The 20,402-nt window shown below is 47.8% G+C and overlaps 1 protein-coding gene across 4 annotated transcripts in view; it reads left to right on the plus strand.

Annotated features, from left to right (window-relative positions):
• Positions 1-564: 564 nt before the first annotated feature.
• The window catches only part of CFAP99 (cilia and flagella associated protein 99), an 87,003-nt gene continuing 67,165 nt past the window's right edge, over positions 565-20,402 (plus strand). Inside the window, exons 1-5 of one of the 4 annotated variants that reach the window (XM_083151475.1) lie at positions 565-1,114; positions 1,493-1,710; positions 7,554-7,680; positions 14,371-14,515; positions 17,544-17,638. In XM_083151475.1, coding sequence (XP_083007601.1) covers positions 7,570-7,680; positions 14,371-14,515; positions 17,544-17,638 — 351 coding nt within the window. In that variant the 5' untranslated portion in view covers positions 565-1,114; positions 1,493-1,710; positions 7,554-7,569. Of the gene's footprint in view, positions 1,115-1,492; positions 1,711-7,553; positions 7,681-14,370; positions 14,516-17,543; positions 17,639-20,402 lie in introns of those variants that run through there. The other 3 variants (XM_083151482.1, XM_083151489.1, XM_083151495.1) reach the window with 3 other exon arrangements.

Raw genomic sequence — 20,402 nt, forward strand, 5'->3', positions numbered from 1 at the left:
TCAAAGAGAGATAATGTTCTTCCCCGTTACACTCATCTGATCTCCCAGTTGCAGTAACCTGTAAAAAATGAATCAATTGGTTTTAAATATCTCTTTTCATAGAAAGACATCATTCAGACTAAGGTTTTATGTTTGGAAAATGATTAGAAAATGGGCTTATTGAGGGGCAATTGGTTAACAAATAGAATATTTTACCATGTCACAACCTTCCCAACTCCCTACATGGAGCGTGACATGATCCTAGTACCGATAGTATGTGTGATATGAGCGAATGATATACTACTAGTATCATCTCTGTTTCTCCATCTAGGGCCTTATTCAGGTCCGTAGGCTCACATGCAGATTCGCATGCGAGCGCAATGTATTTGAAATGCGCGTTTCTGTGCATTTGCCGGGTGCATACGTCCACGGCGAGTAGATTGTTTGCCGGGTGCAGGCACCCCACATTGCGTTTGGTGGGCGGGGGCAGCCGGGGGACTCACCCATGGGAATGTCCAGCGTTGTGCATGCACACATCATACTGGGCGCATGCACAAGCTGTTTGTGTGGGGTGCCGGGTGACGCTCCAACAGTGGGGATCCCGAGAGTCAGTATCTCGATGTCGGGATCCCGACTGCCGGTGCTCTGACAGGCGGATCCCGACTCACAGGAGCTATCCTCCATTGTGGGGGTCCACAACCCCCATAGAGGGAGAATAGAACCTGTGGCGAGAAAGGGGCTTCTTTGCGCTCGGCCCCTGTCGGAGCACCGGCAGTCAGGATCCCGACGTCGGGATACTGACTCTCGGGATCCCCACTGTCGGAGCCCCTTACCACACCCGTGTGCATGGCAGGCTGCCCATAGGGTGATTGACACCCCACGGGTTTTTGGGTGTGGTAATGCAGCATTTCCTGGCCGTTGGGAGGGAGGGAGGGACGCTGACATCATCAGCGGCCTCCTTCTCCCCATCAGTAAGTTTACTCTGCGCTACAACAAGAGGGGCAAACCATTCGATGGTAAATTTTGAATGATTTTCCCCACATGTGCATATGGGAAGGGGGAATATGGTCGGTGCGCTGGCAGGATGGCGTTAACCTGATCGTTGTGCTCTGAAATCTTGCAGCCCAGCGTTCAGGTATGAATTTCCGCCTAAGTAAGGAAAGCAGAGGCTCTCAAACTCAGCCCTAAGGACTCCACATATATATACATATTCTTTACAAGGAGTCTATTTTGTGTCTTTGTACATTTTGTATATTCCTCATTGTATAGAGCTACATTATTGTGTAATAACATGCCAGAGCTTTGTGAAGAAAAGTTTTTAATATATTACCCATTACATCACTTTTCCATAATAAGTGACGTTTTAACAAACCTATTGAACGCTAAACTTTAGTTCTACACACTGTGGTCCCAATTAATGAACCCCTGGCTAAAACTTATAGTTATTATCACGTGTTCTAATGCACCAAATCAACAGCCTCCTCTTCCTATTTTTTTTTTACCATGTTGCCAGGGAGACGATCAAACACTGGCAGCGCCGCCTACCCGAACTGCAATCTGGGAAACGGAGTTTTTCTCTAATTAGGAATCGTATTACTCGAGGGATCGGCGCAGCTCGGGACTACAACTACCATAAGCCACCGCGCGGCACTCGGAGCAGCTGCTAAAGTGTCCGGATCCCCTCTAATAACAACGACTGCATTCATCATCATTATCTAAGAAAAAGTCACGGTATGGGTCAGAAGAGCTCCATAAGATGTGTTTGTCCTGTATGAATTCGTATACATTGATAATTAACTGCCCTGAGCTAAGACTGTAGGTATGTTGCCATGTGGAATGGGGCATTCTGCACATGAAGTCATGTATCTGTTATAGCAGCAGAACACTGACCATCTATCTATCTGTCTATATGTCTGTCTGTCTGTCTGTCTCTTTATCTATCACACACACACACACACACACACACACACAAAATGGTGGGGAAAACCTGGCACTCCAACATGACTGACTGGGGTGCTGCAAGCAGGAAACATGTAGAGGGGGAAGAGTAGCAGCACTCTGAAAATCTGTGTGAGTGCTGCTACTCTCTGGGGGGCTTTACGTGACAGATGTCACCAGGGAGGTGCAGGAGGGTGGAGAATAAAGGCTCCCTGTATGGCCCGGGCAGGTAGCAAAAACTGGAATGGTCCCCTTCCCTATGTCCCTATGACGCCCCGGACTACAAGCTCCGGAATGCAGATTTTGGTGTCTATATATATATATATTTTTTTTTTTTAACTAAATACCGTTTCAGAGGCATTCCCACTGCCTCAAAAACGGTATTTAACCGTGTAGGACTCTGCTTTTAAAACGGGTTGAAATACCGGTTATCTTTAACCGGTATTTCAACTCTGGCACTTTCCCACTGCAGCCTTAAACGGTAAATTGCGCTGAAAAATCGGCAATTTACCGTTTTAAGACCTGCAGTGGGAAAGGGGCATTATGCTGCTTTCAGACCGCATAACTGGCTTTGAGCCTGTATTTGAAAACGTTTCCAAAAACGGGTCTGCCAGGTAAAACCCCTTTCACACCGCACTTCTTAAACGGTATATTACCGTTTAAGTGCCGATTTTTTTACACTGGCAGACCCGTTTTTGGAAACTTTCCAAATACAGGGTCAAAGCCAGTGCAGCCTTCAGCGCCGCCTCCCTCCCCCACCCTCCCCTCCGTGCAGCCCCCCCGTCCCCCCTCCCCTCCGTGCAGCTCCCCCCTCCCCTCCGTGCAGCCGGTACCTGAGTTCGGTTGCAGATCCCGGCAGTAGTAAGGACCGATGCTCTTATAAAAAAAGTGACTTTCGGAAAATGTCTGCCCCATAGGAAAATCCATTTAAAAAAACTGTCTTTCGTGTGGGGGCAGCCATTTTCCGAAAGTCACTTTTTTTTTATAAGCGCATCGGTCCTTACTACTGCCGGGATCTGCAACCGAACTCAGGTACCGGCAGTAGTAAGGACAGAGGGGAGGGGGGGCTGAAGACTGCACTGGGAGATCGGGGGATGTTACCCCGGGAGATCGGGTAATGTTAACGCGCGCGGGGGGGTCGGCGGCGGGCGGCTCCAGTGCTATGAATATTTAATGAGCGCTCATAATACCGTTTCAGACCCGATTTTGATCCCAAAATACCGGGTCTGAAACGGGTAGGACCCTGCATTTTAACCGGTTTGAAAAAACGGTATTTTCAAACCGGTTAATTGGATCTGCACCTTTCAGACCGCACAGATTACCGTTTTAAAATGGTAAAAAAACGGCAATATACCGTTTCCAAAGTGCGGTCTGAAAGGGGCATTAGAGATGCACCTTGTTCTGTGTCTGTGACTGTTACATATTTATGGCACAATGTGTTCCTTTGTTTGTTTTGGGAATGTTACAGCCATTTGCACAATTATCCCTGACAACACACGGTCACTGCTCAGTTATGATGCATTTCTTAATGATACAGGGCCAGATTCTCTAAAAGCTTCAAAAGTGATAAAATGGAGAGTGATAAACAGCCAGCCAATGTGTTTGAAAAATGTCAGACAGGAGCTGATTGGCTGCCTGTTTATCACTCTCCATTTTATCACTTTTGAAGCTAAGAGAATCTGGCCCGCAGTATGTAGATGCTGTGATTATGGGGAAATGCTGCTGGAGCTCACTAAGGCTGAGGGCCCACCAGTGGAGCCCCTGATGATATTAATGGCAGCACAAGTCTTGATACACAAGATAAAGAGATATCTATAGCTTATTAATTAGAAGCTCTGAAAATGATCTCCTGGCTGCTAGCGGATTAGCAGGGAGACAGACAGCGTGTGGGCATCATGTGGGAAAGCCACCAGAGAGGAGAGATCAGATACCACGCTGGGTGTCTAATGCAGTAGAAACAAAACCAAACATTAGAAAAATAGAATATTACTGCTAAAAGGATCAAATAATTCCACTGATATAAAATGCATTCGTTTTCTTATGGCAAGTAACTATTGACTTAAGCAAGTTGAATTGACATTTCACTATTAAATCCCATTGGTTATATTAGTAGACAAAGTACATTTGTAGGAACGTCACCCACACATGCGCAGTTACACTGCGAGGGAAGGGGACATGCTGCAACCACTACACTTCTTATACACCGAACACAGGAGCTCCTTTCTGAGGTATACATTCACTTAGTCGACAGGCATTAGGTTGACACAAACATTATTCAACATTGGGAAGGTGGACAGTCAAACGGTCAGCATGTTTTTTCACTTTTTCTCTGAGCCGACATGTGCCGACAGCTGGTATTTCATCACCATCCACTAGGGCAGAGGTGGGGAACCATTTCCTCCAAGGGCCATTTGGAAATTGATAAAATCCTTCGGGGGCCATATCAAAACTTAAAAAGTACCCTGACTCCCCCTTCCCACGCTCCGGCTGCCGCTGAATAACTGGTGCCGGCTGCTGGACGCCTCTCGCGTGAACTCTCTCCTGCCCGCCTCACCACCTCACGCAAGAACGCCCCCTTTTCTCCTGGGCAGGTGGACGGGCCGATCAAACTGGCTACGGGGGCCGTTCACGGCCCGCGGGCCGGAGGTTCCCCATCCCTGCACTAGGGGGTTGAGGGAGAATAGAATAGTGTGCCGAGTGTAGGAATGCACTGTACAGTGGTCAACCTAAAGGTGGCCATACACACGCAGATTTATCTGCAGATCTGTCTGGTTGGAACAAAAACATGGTTATGGATGAGAGCAAATGACAGTTGACCATTTGCTTGGAGATGCTGGAAAACTGCCAAACTGTCACTCATCCATAACCATGTTTTTGTTCCAACCAGCCAGATCTGAAGATAAATCTTACTAGTGTATGGGCACCTTAATTCATGTCGACCTTCCTGTAGTCGACCTAATGATCCGCACCCCTTTCAGAGTTTCCGAGTTAGTGTTTTGTAATGCATTTGGGTGAAATCTAATGTTATATTTCCATGAAGTGGACCATAACCCGGTAATTAAGTCCAGAACGGGTCCTGTGTGGGTGCACCCAGGGCTCGGTGGCAGCGGGCAACTCACAGGCAGATTTCCAGAACGCAGCTGAGCAGTTCCAATGGTCATGTTGGGTAAGCTTCGCCTTACTCAGGTGACCGATGCCTCTATTCCATCCGGAGTCAGGTTCAGCTGGAGGTTGCTTTTGGACTTTGGACTTTGACCCAGTATTCTCAGATGCCGACGGCATATCCCGGGTATCATGCGAATTTCAGAACTGAATTGCGTTCAGGTTCTCCGCCATCTATGGGCTCACGTCACTAACCACCTACCACTACTGAGGGCGGCAGTTGGCTGTTTTGATGCGGGGGACCATATTTGTGATTCCAGTGTGTTACGTAAAGGCGGAGAATAGGAACGTTTTGCTTTAAGGAGGGCCGTACGGTATTTATTTTATATACCGTTTGTTTCTGTGATTTGGAGAAGAGGACCACATGCACAGAGGCCTGATGCAGCGATGGGCGCAGTGGTGACGTTGGACGCAAGTGGCTGATGTTTTCAGTCTGTGCATGTGGTCAGGTCACCCTACGCATGCGTCCCATTGGTTACCCCTCTGAGACACAGATCAGAATGCAGCACATTTATAAGGCAGTTACAGTAGCACTGCTTCCAGACAGTATCTCAACAGGCTGAGAATCGGTCACAGCGTATGCAGACACTGTTACAGGAAATATGCAGCTGCGGCCGGGAGTGCGTGCACCTCTGAATCAGGCCCTTATTGTCATCTTGATGCCTTTGATTCTACTTTTATATTTTCTTCCACTGTTTAGCAAATTCTCTCTTCTGTCACCACTCTCTGTCCCAAAACTGACTGCTTCTCTCTATAACCGCACTCTCACCCCAACCCAAGGAAAGCCGTGTATACCAGCACTGACTTATTCTAGTGTTCTTATCCTCAGCAGCAGCAGCATCCATACTTCCATAGTGTTCTTATCCTCAGCAGCAGCATCCATTGTTCTCATACATGTGGATGTTGCTGATGGACATCTTGCTCTGTCGCTAACTTTCTCCATTTATACAGCTTTGCCCAATCTCTCACTAGCCTCATCTTAGGCCAGATGCACTAAGCTTCAAAAGTGATAAAATGGAGAGTGATAAACAGCCAGCCAATCAGCTCCTACCTGTCATGTCACAGACCGTGTTTGAAAAATGTCAGGCCGGTGCTGATTGGCTGGCTGTTTATCACTCTCCATTTTATCACTTTTGAAGCTTAGTGCATCTGACCCATTATCTCCACCATTCACCCAACATCTACATCCAAATTCTGCTAATCTTCCAACTATTTACCACCTTTTTCTCCATTCTGACACCACTGGGAATGTGATCCTGCCAGGCCCCAACTGTCTTTTTCGTTTTATAAATGATTCAAACCCCTCTTAATGTCCTCTCGAATGGAGTTTATTTACTAAGATGGGAGTTCTTTTGAAGATGGGATGTTGCCCATAGCAACCAATCAGATTATGGACCAGATGCACTAAGCTTCAAAAGGGATCAAATGGAGAGTGATAAACAACCAACCAATCAGCTCTTGCCTGACATTTTTTTAACACAGTCTGTGACATGTCAGGAAAGAGCCAGCCAATCAGCTCCTACCTGCCATGTCACAGACCGTGTTTGAAAAATGTCAGGCCGGAGCTGATTGGCTGGCTGTATATCATTCTCCATTTTATCACTTTTGAAGCTTAGTGCATCTGGCCCTCTATGTCTTATATATTTAGCACTTTCTAGAAGATATTACATAGAATCCAATTGGTTGCTATGTGCTATCTTCAATAGAACTCCCTGGCTGCACTTCTTCATCTTGTCCCTCGGCCCTTCCTTGCCTCCATTTTCCAAATTGACGCATGTCTTTATATATATATATATATATATATATATATATATATATATATATCCTTTTATACTACATTCATGCACTTGAGGGCTAATAAATCTTCATTCATTCAATGCGGTTCTTTACATGAATATGGTTATTCGGTTGTTCTCAGTATATGAAGCCATTGTTGTGTCAGTACGGAGGAGCAGTCGCACAGGTCACATGGGGCCACCTCCACAGCCAGTTACTACAGTCCCTGCACCATTTCTCACACTGCGGACTCCGCACACTGATCAGCCGGCTGCCTCATTAACTGCAAGCCGGGATCTGCAGGCGACAGACTCGTCTAAAATACATCAGAACTGGAAATTGAATCAGTGACCGTGACTGTCACCATAGGTTAAAGTGGCAATATTTACTGCAGGAAAAGATGGATGTTGTTTAATTACCCCGTTGAGAACATTGTATTGTGTACCGTCCTTATAACCACTGCAAGTGGCCTTTTCATCATCCATCCGAGATCGTTACACACTCTGGGGCTGATTCATACCTCCTCGTTCAGCAGCGAATTTGGCCCCTCTGTCGATGGTGTAGGTCTGTGCATGCACATAGGAAGAAAGTAGATTCTGATTGGTTGCCCATGTGAAGTGTTATTCCCATCTTAGTAAAAAAAAAATTATGAGTAAAAGTTGGGTTTGAACTTTATTATCAGTTTTGTTACTTTACAGGACACTGCCAGTGAAGATGACTATGTATAGGAGGTGCATTACCCTGGCCGCCCATCTTGTTGGCAGATATAATCCAGAGAATCAAAGTCTGGAGCATTTTGTTGAAGAATCCACAGAAGATTTTGAGGTAAGTCTTTTTTTGTTTCTACGTAATGCTAGTGGCTGCATGTAGGCTAATTGATGGTTTCAGCTAATCTGTATACATATGCAATATACCAGGGAGTAAAAGATATCGGACCTCATTCTGGTCTGCTCAGTCCCCGGCGTGTTCGCACTGGGGACCGATGTTTTAGCACTGCGCATGTGCAGGCCTGCAGTACGGGCATGCTTTCGGAGACTTGCATAATCTCTGTGGTGCTCGTACAGGGAGGGTCGGGGGGCGGGTTGGAGGCGGGCAGGGGGTTCGCATGCGAACACCAGTGGGCTTCCAGAGGGGGGTGGCTGACGTCTCAGATGTTTTTTCTGACACTCCCAGTAAACGGCTGATCACCATCCCCATATGGCAACTTCCTGTCTGTCATATTGCCAAAAGATATTTTCCCTATACTGATTTCGCATGCGCATCTGAGCTAAGATCCGTACACATGTGCAGTTGTTCCATAATCGCTAGGATTGCGAATTCGCACAATAGTGATCTACTCTGAATAACCCCCTGTATCCTCCTCCATAGCAACAAGGTTCTCCATCACAAGTGGTTACTTGCAGCTCTGGTGTCACGTACTACCATAACTTGGTCTATCAACTTGCGGATTGGCTTGACCTGATGCAAAGGCCAAGGAGTCTTACCGTGCTGGGGGATTTAGACTCGGCCCCCTGGGCAGGTTCCCCTTTTGAGCTGATATATACTAGGGAAACGGAATAGGGAGAATCGTAGTCGTCTAGCTGGGTCATTAACAGAACGGACTAAGCCAGTGGTTCCCAAACTGTGTGCCGTGGCTCCCAGGGGTGCCTCAGGATACATGCCAGGGTGCCCTTGGTTGGTGGTCCAGGACCAGCTCAAATTATTAATGGTTAATTATTTATGAGCAAAACCAGTGCTGGTGGCTGACAATCATAAAATGTGTACAAACAGAAGGAAATCCTGCCCTTTACCACATAACTGATCCTAAGAATCGCATATAAATCCAATCTAATTATGTTAATTTGGTCTAGGGGTGCCGTGAAAAAAATCTGATACTCTAGGGTGCCGTGATTCAAAAAAGATTGGGAACCCCTGGACTAAGCAGTTACCAAAGGATAAGGCAAAAGGGAAGTCCAATGTCAGACCAGGTCATACACAGGGAAACACGGTTTGCAGTGCACTAGGATGAGCCTGAAGAGTGGTCAGGATCAAGCCGAAGTATTCTGGAGGGAATACAATAACACAAGGAATGCTGGAGCAGGATGTGAACCTATACTCAGGGAATGCCTGCCAGAGACTTACTTATATAGGGGAAGGCCAACTGTGAACGTCTGATGATGTCATTTAATTGCGTGCCTGCCCCTAGGAAGATGGCCGCACTGCCTCCCATGTCCCCGTTGCTGCACGGAGCCACTCACCGCCATCCGTTTTCGGTCATTTTCCGAAAATCGCACATCTTTCTATAGGATGCGATTTGCGGCAAAAAAACCCACACTTTTTTGCAGCGAATTAGCACATTTTAAAGTTGCGATATTTAGTAACACTAAAAATCGCATCCAGATGTTTTCCCATTAAAAAGTATACAAATCGGCAATTTAATGGGATGCGATTTTTAGTAAAGATTACTAAAAATAGCAAAACAAATAGACCAGTTTCCGACGAGAATTTGTCTGAACCATGCACCGATCATTGTGGCCTATGCATGGTTCTGGTGTAAAAAAGGGGTTAAAAAAGTAGAAAAAAAAACGGCGTGGGGTCCCCCCTCCTGGGCATATCCAGCCCCGGGCTTAAAGACCTGGTCCTGGTTTCATAAACTCACGGGGCAAAACAAATAGGGGTCCCCAGGATTTTATAAAACCAGCACCAGGCTCAAGGGCCGGTCCTGGTTCCAAAAATACGAGGGACAAAACGAGTAAGTGTCCCCCGTATTTCAAGAACCAGCACCGGGACCAACCAGCCAGCAGGGTAATGCCACAGCCGGGGGAAGACTTTTTATAAAAGTCCCCCCGGCCGAAGCATTCTCCCCCTGACCGGTTACCATGGGCAGGGGTCCTGGGGAAGTGGTGACACCCCCCATCCCCCAAAGAAGGGGTCCCCCCTCCAGAACATACCTGCCCATGCTGAAGCGCGGGGCTGTCCTCGATGCCCCTGGGCAGTGGGCATCGAGCAGATTATAGTGTAAAAAATAGAAAAACTATTGTGTATTGCTGTGGCATTACAAGTCCCAGCAAGCCATCACCGCATGCAGGGACTTGGAGAACCACAAGTCCCAGCATGTGGGGCAATAAAGGGCCGCTGGAACTAGTAGTCCCCCAGCTGTACAAATAGTTAAAAAAAAACACGCATAAACACACTTACAGTACTTAGCCCCGCCTGGGACTTAGCCCCGCCCGCCATGGTCCGGCATGGGGGTGTTCCCCATTTTTTTTTATAAATACATGCAACCACAGGGGGCCCCTAGCTAGACAGGAGTACTGCCCCCTTTTGCCCCTGCTTTAATCCGGCCCTGATTGTATCTAGTTCTGAGTTCTTGCTGCAACGTTATAGCACAGTACTCCTGGTTTACAAAGCTCCATGTGACTCCCAATCAGGCCTGAGCATCTGGATTACGGGGTGCTTACCCTATGTATCCTATAGGAGACCTAAAGCTGCTGGATTCAGTTATACCCCTTTAACATCGCAAATGCCAGGTGGCACCCAGGATTTGGACACAGGTCCGTCCCGTGTGTTGTTTGCTGCTCACAGCGACCCGGCAATACTGACATCATCCGTGGAGCGGGGCGGAGCGGTGGCGCATCAGGTGGAGGAGGAGGCAGCACTAAGGTGATGATGCTGCCTCGTTTACAGAAGTGAACCGGACCCGGGTCGCTCGACCCTGGTTACCTCTTCACACTGCCTAGCATTTCTGCGCATGTGAATATGCTGGGTGCGAGCGGGCACAGCGAACTGTTAGTTCCCATCCCATTCGCACCTACCAGTGCAGACGGGGGGCATGGGGCGGCAGCAACGGGCTGCGCCCATGGGAACGCCCAGCATTTCATGGGTGTTCCCATGAAAACGCTGGGCGTTCCCATGGAGATGATGCAGTGATGCAGCTGCCGAGGGCGGCCAGCTGACATCACCGGATGTGAAGCGGCAGGCGGAATTTAATCCACTGTCAAAGCTGCGAAATTCGCAGCATTACGGCCACTGGAGGGCGGTAATGAGCCGCCGAGGAGAGGTACCATAGAGGTACCATAGAAAGCTGGGAGCGGGGAGCAGGTAAGACAGAGGGCTTCCCTCTTCACCCACCCCCCATCCCGCCTCTGAATCAACACTGCCCTCCCCCCCCTGGACGTGGGGGGAGGGCAGTATTGCCCACATCACAACCACCCACCCACCCCCCACCCCCCTGGAGTGCGGGCGGCTGCTGCAGTATTGCCCGCAAATCCCCCCCCCCCCCGGAGCGCGGGTGCCCGCCGCAGTATCGCCCCCCCCAAGCATGGGGGGGTGGTGCATCGGGTGGCGGGCGAAGTATTTGCCTGGGGCGGGGGGGGGAGGCTTGCACCGGCCCTGTGTGGACCAGATTAAGGTCCTTTCTCTGATGCTTGTGTGCAGCTAATGTTATACTGTAGTGTAGTTATTGTTAGGAACTGCCCGGGCAGCGCTGCCCCGGCAGTCCTCAGACGACGCGCCCCGGCTGTTGCTAGGCAGCCGGAACGCCGCCACGTCATCACCCCCGCTCTTCCGCCGGATGCAGACACAAGTAGCGCTGCTCCGGCAATCCTTAGACCAAGCGCCCCGGCTGTTGCTAGGCAGCCGGGACGCCGCCGCGTCATCAGTCCCGCACTTCCGCCGGACGATGATGCGCGTCCAGCAGCTCTCTTACAATTCCTTCCTCCCCTGCCGCAGCGGTTGCCTAGGCGACGGGGGACACCAGGCGGCCGCGGGGAGGAGGGGACTGTCTGCAGGCCCCTCACAGCTGATTAGCAGCAGCTGTGGGGGACGCCTTTTGGCGCCCTATTTAAGGTCCCGGGCACTTCTATCTGACGCCGGTGATAGTTCTACCTTGGTTGGTCAGAGTGTTTTCCGGTTTCCTGGTTCCTGTTGGTCGTGGTTCCTGCCCTGCTTCCAGCATTCCAGTGCCTTTTCCCGATTTGCGGCTGAGGGATATCCCTTCTTGTCTGTATCACCATCTTTCAGATAAGTGGGAGTTTATCCCTATCTTTTCAGCTCCTGTATATCAGTTTTGTTATATACCATCCTTTGAGTATTGTTACTCCTGTATGCCAATTAGTGTTAAGTACCATCCTTTGAGTATTGTTACTCCTGTACGCCTTTTATTGTTAAAATACGATCCTTTGAGTATTGTTACTCCAGTATATCATTTATTGTTAAAATACCATCTCTGGAGTATTGTTACTCCCGGTGCCTTTTGTCACTGGTTCTACCTTCCTCTAGTTGTGTGAGTCCTCGCCAGTGGTTGTAGTCAGTTGTTCCCCTTGTCCTCCGTTGGCCTTGACGGTCGCGTTGTCACACGTAAGACCTGGTGGCATTGGGGGCGGAGCCTGACTAGCGGGCTCTGTCGAACGCGGCTATTTTAGGTGAAGCCTTAGCCCTTGCACGCGTCCGTCAATTCTATCCAGAGGCAACGGAGTTAGGGTTGGCGGGGACTCTACGGATCCTAACAGTTATTGGATAAGTGTACTGTCCATGGAACTAAAGACTTTTGATTTAGGATAAAAGATCATGGGGTATATTTTCAAAAGGTCGATGTTGGCCAATCTTGGGTCAATTTTGGTCCATTTAAAAAACGATCTTTATCGATGTTGGGCTTCCAGATCGAAAACACACATTAACTGACACATTCATTTCTTATATCCTTTTTAAATGTTAGTAAATGTGTGTTCTAGCCCTGAAAGTCCAATATTGATTAAGGTCCATTTCAACTCGATTAAGATGACCCAAAATGGACCCCTATATCTTTAAAGTGATAAGTGAGTGCATCAGGTGCCTTTGTTGGCATGTACAGAATGTTTTAGCTGAATTGAGCACGTGTTCATCAGAGCATATAACGCACTGGATGATCAATCTTTGTATGTTTGTGTGTTTGTGTGTGGCCAGCTTAACACCCGTCCACAGCACATGTGAGTTATTTACGTACGAGCACCTGTTCTCTTCCCATCACACCGGTGTGTGTGTGTGTGCACAATGCATCCTACTTTCCAGCAGGAGAACACCACCAGAGCAGAAGGAATAGTTTAATTGCTCCTGAGAGAGATATAAATCATTTTACGGCAGTTTTTGTATGTCTGCCAGCGGTAGAGTGACATTCGTAATGACTCATTTAATTGTGCACTTGAAGCCTGCGCGCGAGTATCACTTACAGAGAGTTTCAGAGATGGAGATCTGGTATTATAATGTCAAATAGATATAATTTGGAGTTATAAATCTGTCACCTGCAAATCCAGAATTATAATTGAAATCCTGACTAACATCTGAATCATCCACTGTCTCAGGAAATCTAAATATTTCTTTGCATAATAGCAGATGTTTAATCCGTGTTATCTGCACTTTGTCAGGTACTGTGCTGAATCTGATGCACGTTAGCTGGTAGCGGTGTGACGCCACGTCTCAATCTTGCTGTATTCATGGGTAATGTCATGCATGCAATAAGACGGTACAACGGACTGTGTTGTAAAGGTCAGTTGTAAGGAAAGTGAGATTCAAACATGAGGTATACCTCTTGACGTCATGACCTTACAATGGGCCCTATTCAGAGGAGCGAGCAAGCCACATGTAGGGAAGTAAGCATGACTGGTCTTTCATCTGATGCACTAAATTTCCTTGGGCGACCACTGTGTCTACGATCTTCAACATTGCCCGTTCTATGTGCTTCTTCAAAAGAGCTTATAACATACAACCACAGTCTGTTTTAAAATCTTTGTCTGGGAGAGACCTTGCTGATGCAGTAAAACTACCCTGTGTCTTGTTGCTGTGCTCAGTCTTGACATGGTGTGTGACCTGGGACATGAAACTGTCTCCCACGACCTAACCTTTGTAGCAGAGTTTGTCTGTTCCTCACCCAGTTTTAAGCCTCCTACACAGCTGTTTCTGTTTCAGTTAATGAAGAAAAAAGAAAGCAGCGCTATTAATAATTACTCAAATACCATTGGATTGACTTTACATATATATTAAAAATAATAGATATGGATATAAATAGATATAAAAACATTTATTATACAATTTGACCATGGGTAAATACCATATAAATCTTGGTAAGAAAAAAATTCAAATAAAATCAAGCAATTGCAAATATGCTATGATAATAGCTTTTTAACATTTTACAATAAAACCCAAAATGGTTAAAATAGCTAAATAGAGAATTTGCAAATCATGTGATTTTCGAACGGGTGGTAACAGCGATGACCACTTCCAGCCTGCCTCAGACGCAGATTAATGGCAGCCTTAAGACACTCACATTTGCACAGATGGAAGAATTCTTTCAGTGGCTCGGGAATTGCGTATGGATCTGCAAGTGGCTGCCGATTAGCGATCCACTTGAAATCCTTTCACAATTTTGCAAATGGCGGTTACTCTTTCTTTCCTGGTGGCTATGGCTTACTCCTCGCAGCCCACTCCAAATCCTCACATTAACGATCCATGATAAATTGTTTTTACGCATTTTTTTTGCATATTTTGTCTATTTCCTTGCAGACACTTAATGATTCAGAAGAACAATTAGTGCTTGACATCCTTTCTGGATGTGTTGAATATAAGGATGTCTTGAACATCGTTGTCCAGGCTTTCTATGCCCGGGATGGGAAGCATTCTTTGCTGTCAGAGCACCATTTGTATGTTGGTAGGTATTATGGTTCTTTTAAATATGTTAGAAGTCAAATGAACTTCCTTGGACAATTACATTGAAAATACAATTTAGTACCTAGACTTTAATATAGTGTAAAAACACAGCTTATAGATATATTTGTCTAGTACAGCAACAAAATCATAGGAATAACAGTAGTGGTATCTGATCAGATAGATCAGTGGTTCCCAACCCTGGTCCTCAAGTACCCCCAACAGTGCTCGTTTTCCAGGTCTCCACACAGAATCACAAGTGCTATAATTAGCTCAACCTGTGGATCTTTTCAAATGTGCCCGAGGGGTACTGGAGGACCAGGGTTGGGAACCACTGAGATAGATCCATTTTATTATCCATTATATTATAAACGCTGCTTGTTCAGCTGGTCCCCCCCCCCCCCCCCTCGCTTGCCGCGTTCCCTGCATGGATGTTTTGCATAAACATCCATTGGCAGCCTTGGGTGCGGGGCCAAAACATTCGATGGTCACCGACCATCGAATCATATGGAACATACACGCAAAACTAAGGCTTTCTCAGGTGCCTTAGCTTTGCATGTTCCCTGTACGGCAGGGGTGGGGAACCTTATTTCTTCTAAGGCCATTTGTAAATGGATAAAATGCTTTGGGGGCCATAACAAAATTATCAACTAAGAGGTTCACCACCATCATTTCCATGGGAACGGCCAACGTTTTCATGGCAACACCCATGAAGTGTTGCCCGTTCCCATGGGCACCTCAGCTCGCTGCTGCCCCACGCCCCCTGCCAGCACCGGTGGGTGTGAACAGGACGGTAAACTAATAGTTTGCTATGCACGCTAGCACCCAATGAATACGCATCCGCATTAGCAAAACATTGGTCTCCCATGGGAACGCATGGGGGACCAAGTAGATTAGAATAAACCACCTAAATATCTGGACAAACCATGCTGCAGTGCAAGAGTAGCAAATGCATTTACTTATGTTTACATGCAGGGTAAATAATGGCTGCTTTTGCAGGTAGCCCCCAAATACTGTGCAGCTCCATTTTTTAGCTGGATAAGAACACAACTTACTCTCTCTGCACATGTTACATTTCCCTCACTTGCAGTGCAGCATGCAATTTTGCCCAATTTCACCCAATTGCGACACCTCCAGTCGTGAAATCTGGCACATCCCATGTGTTTAAGAACCGATGCTTGGTCCCATGCACATCGAATCAGATCCTCTAGACCTGGCAGTTCAAAGAAGTCTGTGTCGACTTCTCCCCTTGGAGAAGTCGCAGTATTGTATGGGGGCCTTAAGAACTAGACCCCTTAAGGCAGGGGTGTCAAACTCAAATTCATCGGGGGCCGCATCAGCAGTTTGGTCACCCTCAAAGGGCCGGTTGTATGTTGGCATCATAGTACAAACCAATCCCATACTCCCACCTAAAACCAAAAATTCCAGAGACTTCATCTTTGGTTGGTATTTACCGGGGACCCCCCTGCACCCCCATGCTGGAAATCAAGCACCTTGAGAGTATATAAATACTATGTAATGTGACTAATGTTTACATGCAGTGTCAGAATGCTAGCTCTATTAAAAGCAGAACTATTAAAACACCACTTGTGAAGTATGGGGGCGTGGCCACGGCGAGGCGGGAGTGAAGGAGTGTGGGGTAGATTGCTCCCTGGATTAATATCCTGATCTATACACTGAGCCGCTGAAAGGTGGTAAAACCCCCGTCTCTCGAGCTCCATAGTTGCATAAAGGTACCTGCTGCTGAGTGTACCAGGCGCAAGGTCTGACGTTGGAGACTGTGGCGTTTGCTTCCGTCCGTGCTGGCTGCTGTGTTGTGCCGAGAGGAGAGAGAGAAAAGAGTCGGAGCGAGCCAGAGACTAGTGGCCGGGTGCGCGAGGCGCAGGAGAGTGACGCGGCAGACACGTGGAGGAGGGAGTGTGACGCGGCAACCCGCGGCGTCTCTCCGGTGACGAGTGGGAAACGAGCCGGGCAGGAGAGGGGGAGAACCCGGTGGGCGCCTTTCCATCAGCCCGGTCCCTCATTCCACCCCAGGCAGCCAATGCAAAGTGGATCTAGACTCTAGATTGCGCGGGCCACATGAAGAGGTCTGGCGGGCCGGGTTTGGCCCGCGGGCCTTGTGTTTGACACCCGTGCCTTAAGGGCATGTATCAAACTTATAAAGAATGGAGAAATGGACCAGTAGAACATTTTTCCCAAAACAACCAATCAGCTTCTACCTATCACTTTATACAATGTACTTGATAACTTCTACTGTAGAAGCTGATTGGTTGATATGGGCAACTTCTAAAACTCTCCAATCTTTTGAAGCATTTCCTCCTATGGCCCTCATTCTGATTGACCCGCAAAGCTACGGCACAGCTTTGCAGGTCATCTAAATGCCGCCCGCCACCCGCACAAATGCCCGTCTGCTACCAGCACGCAGATTTGACCCGCACGCATGCGAATGGATGTTTTCCCATAAACATCCATTTGCAGCTTGCATGCGGGGCAGAAATCCTTTGGTGGCCGCCGACCATCGATTGATTTCTGTAATGCACGCAGATCTAAGACACTCTCTGGTATCTTAGATCTGCGGCACCCCTGTACAGGAAGACGGCGGGCTGCGGACCCTTGTCACCGGCAAATTACCATGGGAACGCTTAGCGTTTGCATGGGAACGCCCATGAAACGCTGGGCGTTCCCATGGGCGCAACCGATGTCCGCCATCCTACGCCCCTGTTTACACTGCTGCGTGCGAACGAGCTGGCGAATACTCAAGTTACCATGCCCGCTCGCACAAAGAGGCTGCACATTCGCATAAATGCTCATGCGTAGTCTCTAAACATCTCCCCCCCCTGTGGGAACGCGCAGGGGAGCGTATGAACCAGAACGAGGGCCTATGTCTGTTGTTTTCAGTTTAGTGATATTTTAGGAAATTCATCCTCCATGTCTTTCAGTAATTTTGATATCTTGTCTTTACAGTATTTCAGGGTTATGGTAAGCACCGTGTTACAGGTGGAATAACGTTGCTATTTTCTTGTCTTTTTCAGTGATATGTTATATAGCCATATTTAAGATGGAAGAACTTGGTCTTCAAACCTTTGGTAGAGTTATTAAATGCCAAGATGTCTCCAAGATATGCAAGGTAAAACTAAAATAGATCTTACTCTCTGTAAATGATTGTAGGGCAAGGCTTGGGAGAGTGTGGGGGTGGCGGAGGTGTCTAATCTATACCCGTCCAAACAAGCAACAAGAGTGTTGGGGTGGCGGAGGTTTCTAATCTATACCCGTCCGAACAAGCAACAAGAGTGTGGGGGTGGCGGAGGTGTCTAATCTATACCCGTCCCAACAAGCAACAAGAGTGTGGGGGTGGCGGAGGTGTCTAATCTATACCAGTCCGAACAAGCAACAAGAGTGTGGAGGTGGCGGAGGTGTTTAATCTATACCCTTCCGAACAATGAACAAGAGTGTGGGTGTGGCGGAGGCGTCTAATCTATACTCGTCCAAACAAGCAACAAGAGTGTTGGGGTGGCGGAGGTGTCTAATCTATACCCGTCCGAACCAGCAACAAGAGTGTTGGGGTGGCGGAGGTGTCTAATCTATACCCGTTCCAACAAGCAACAAGAGTGTGGGGGTGGCAGAGGTGTCTAATCTATACCCGTCCCAACAAGCAACAAGAGTGTGGGTGTGGCAGAGGTCTCTAATCTATACCTGTCCGAACAAGCAACAAGAGTGTGGGTGTGGCAGAGGTCTCTAATCTATACCCGTCCGAACAAGCAACAAGAGTGTGGGGGTGGCGGAGGTGTCTAATCTATACCCTTCCGAACAATGAACAAGAGTGTGGGTGTGGCGGAGGTGTCTAATCTATACTCATCCGAACAAGGAACAAGAGTTTGGGGGTGGCGGAGGTGTCTAATCTGTACCCATCCGAACAAGCAACAAGAGTGTGGGGGTGGCGGAGGCGTCTAATCTATACTCGTCCAAACAAGGAACAAGAGTGTGGGTGTGGAGGAGGTGTCTAATCTATATCCATCCGAATAAGCAACAAGAGTGTGGGGGTGGCGGAGGTGTCTAATCTATACCCGTCCCAACAAGCAACAAGAGTGTGGGGGTGGCGGAGGTGTCTAATCTATACCCGTCGCAACAAGCAACAAGAGTGTGGGTGTGGCAGAGGTCTCTAATCTATACCCGTCCGAACAAGCAACAAGAGTGTGGGTGTGGCAGAGGTCTCTAATCTATACCCGTCCGAACAAGCAACAAGAGTGTGGGGGTGGCGGAGGTGTCTAATCTATACCCTTCCGAACAATGAACAAGAGTGTGGGTGTGGCGGAGGTGTCTAATCTATACTCATCCGAACAAGGAACAAGAGTTTGGGGGTGGCGGAGGTGTCTAATCTGTACCCATCCGAACAAGCAACAAGAGTGTGGTGGTGGCGGAGGTGTCTAATCTATACCCGTCCGAACAAGCAACAAGAGTGTGGGTGTGGAGGAGGTGTCTAATCTATATCCATCCGAACAAGCAACAAGAACATTTTGAGTGTAATAGAGCAAAAGATAAACAAGGAATAGGTCCACAGGCAAAAGGTCAGCATGCTACAAAATGTCGGCAGTTCAAAAGGTTGATGAGTTGAAAAGGTCAACTTGGAAATGGTTGTGTTATGATTCACAATCATAGTAGATGTGACCGGACGCCTGCCATTACGCTCTGGCTACGCCCTTCGGGTCCACAGATAGCGGTTCCTGGTCTCACGGGACCTGGCCAATAGGGGATTCCCTGTTACCGTCAGCAACCGCCTGTTACTGACTCCGCCCACTACGCTGTGGGCGGGGATATGGCTGCCACCACCAGACTCCTCCTACGTGGCATCTGGAACCACGGATACTGACTCAGGCCCAAACGCTGGCACATGAGTACTACCTGCGTCGACACGCTGCGGACACCCCCCCCCCCCCGACTGGCGTTGATTGGTTCCCCTTTGGTCACGGACCAGCCTGCTGCTTTGGTAGCAGGCAGAGCGGACTTTGGAGACACTGGATGCTATACCCAGAACAGCCAGAGAACGGAATTATTGCAGTAATTCTGTTGGTCGCAAGATGAAAGTAGTCGTCTTGGGCAAAAGATGGTTTATTTGCCAATATATCTTAAGAGATCTCTTCTCCTATCATAGGAGGCATACAGATGTTTACAGCATTCAGGTACAGGCAGAAGTACAACTTTACAAAGGGCAGAAGCCCTCTTTATATAGACAGAAAAACACACTGGCATAGTCAGATCCTTCCATATACCTTTAGGATTTGCATATCAATCAGACATCTTACTTCCAGTGCATAACGAATCAAGATTACATAAAGAAACACAAATGTCTGTGCATTACCAACACCTCGTACACAGGATAGGCCATCCTTGACACATCACATACACAAGTTTCCTTATTAACACCTTTACACAGGACTTCAGACACAAAGCCTACTCCCTGCTGTGTTTTTGGCCACTCACAGACCTTCTGCCAGGTGAAGCTGTTTAGCATCTCATTTCCTCATCACCAAGATTTGCTTATTTTCTTCCTCCAGAAATGTACAACGTGCATTGTAAGTGTAGAATGCGTTCCTCAATATTCAATACAATATACACAATATATGATGCAGTCCTAGCTCAGTGCCAAACATATATTTCATAAATACATATACTTTGTGCCTTGTGCCCAGCAGCAGGCTTCATCTTACAGCAGCACTGCAGAAGGGGGTCCTGTCCCAGCTCAGTGCCGCTCACTCCGGTTAAAACATATCAAGTGCCCTTGTTCCGAACAACAGGGCTTCACAGGCGGTTTCCTCCGTCGTCCTACATGTAAAAACAACCGAGAATATTGCTGATGACGGAAGGGGTGGTTTGGAGGAGGGGTCCAGCATATT

The sequence above is a fragment of the Crinia signifera genome, chromosome 1 (assembly GCF_055691185.1).
Source record: "Crinia signifera chromosome 1, ASM5569118v1, whole genome shotgun sequence".
Classification (NCBI taxonomy): Eukaryota; Metazoa; Chordata; class Amphibia; order Anura; family Myobatrachidae; genus Crinia; species Crinia signifera.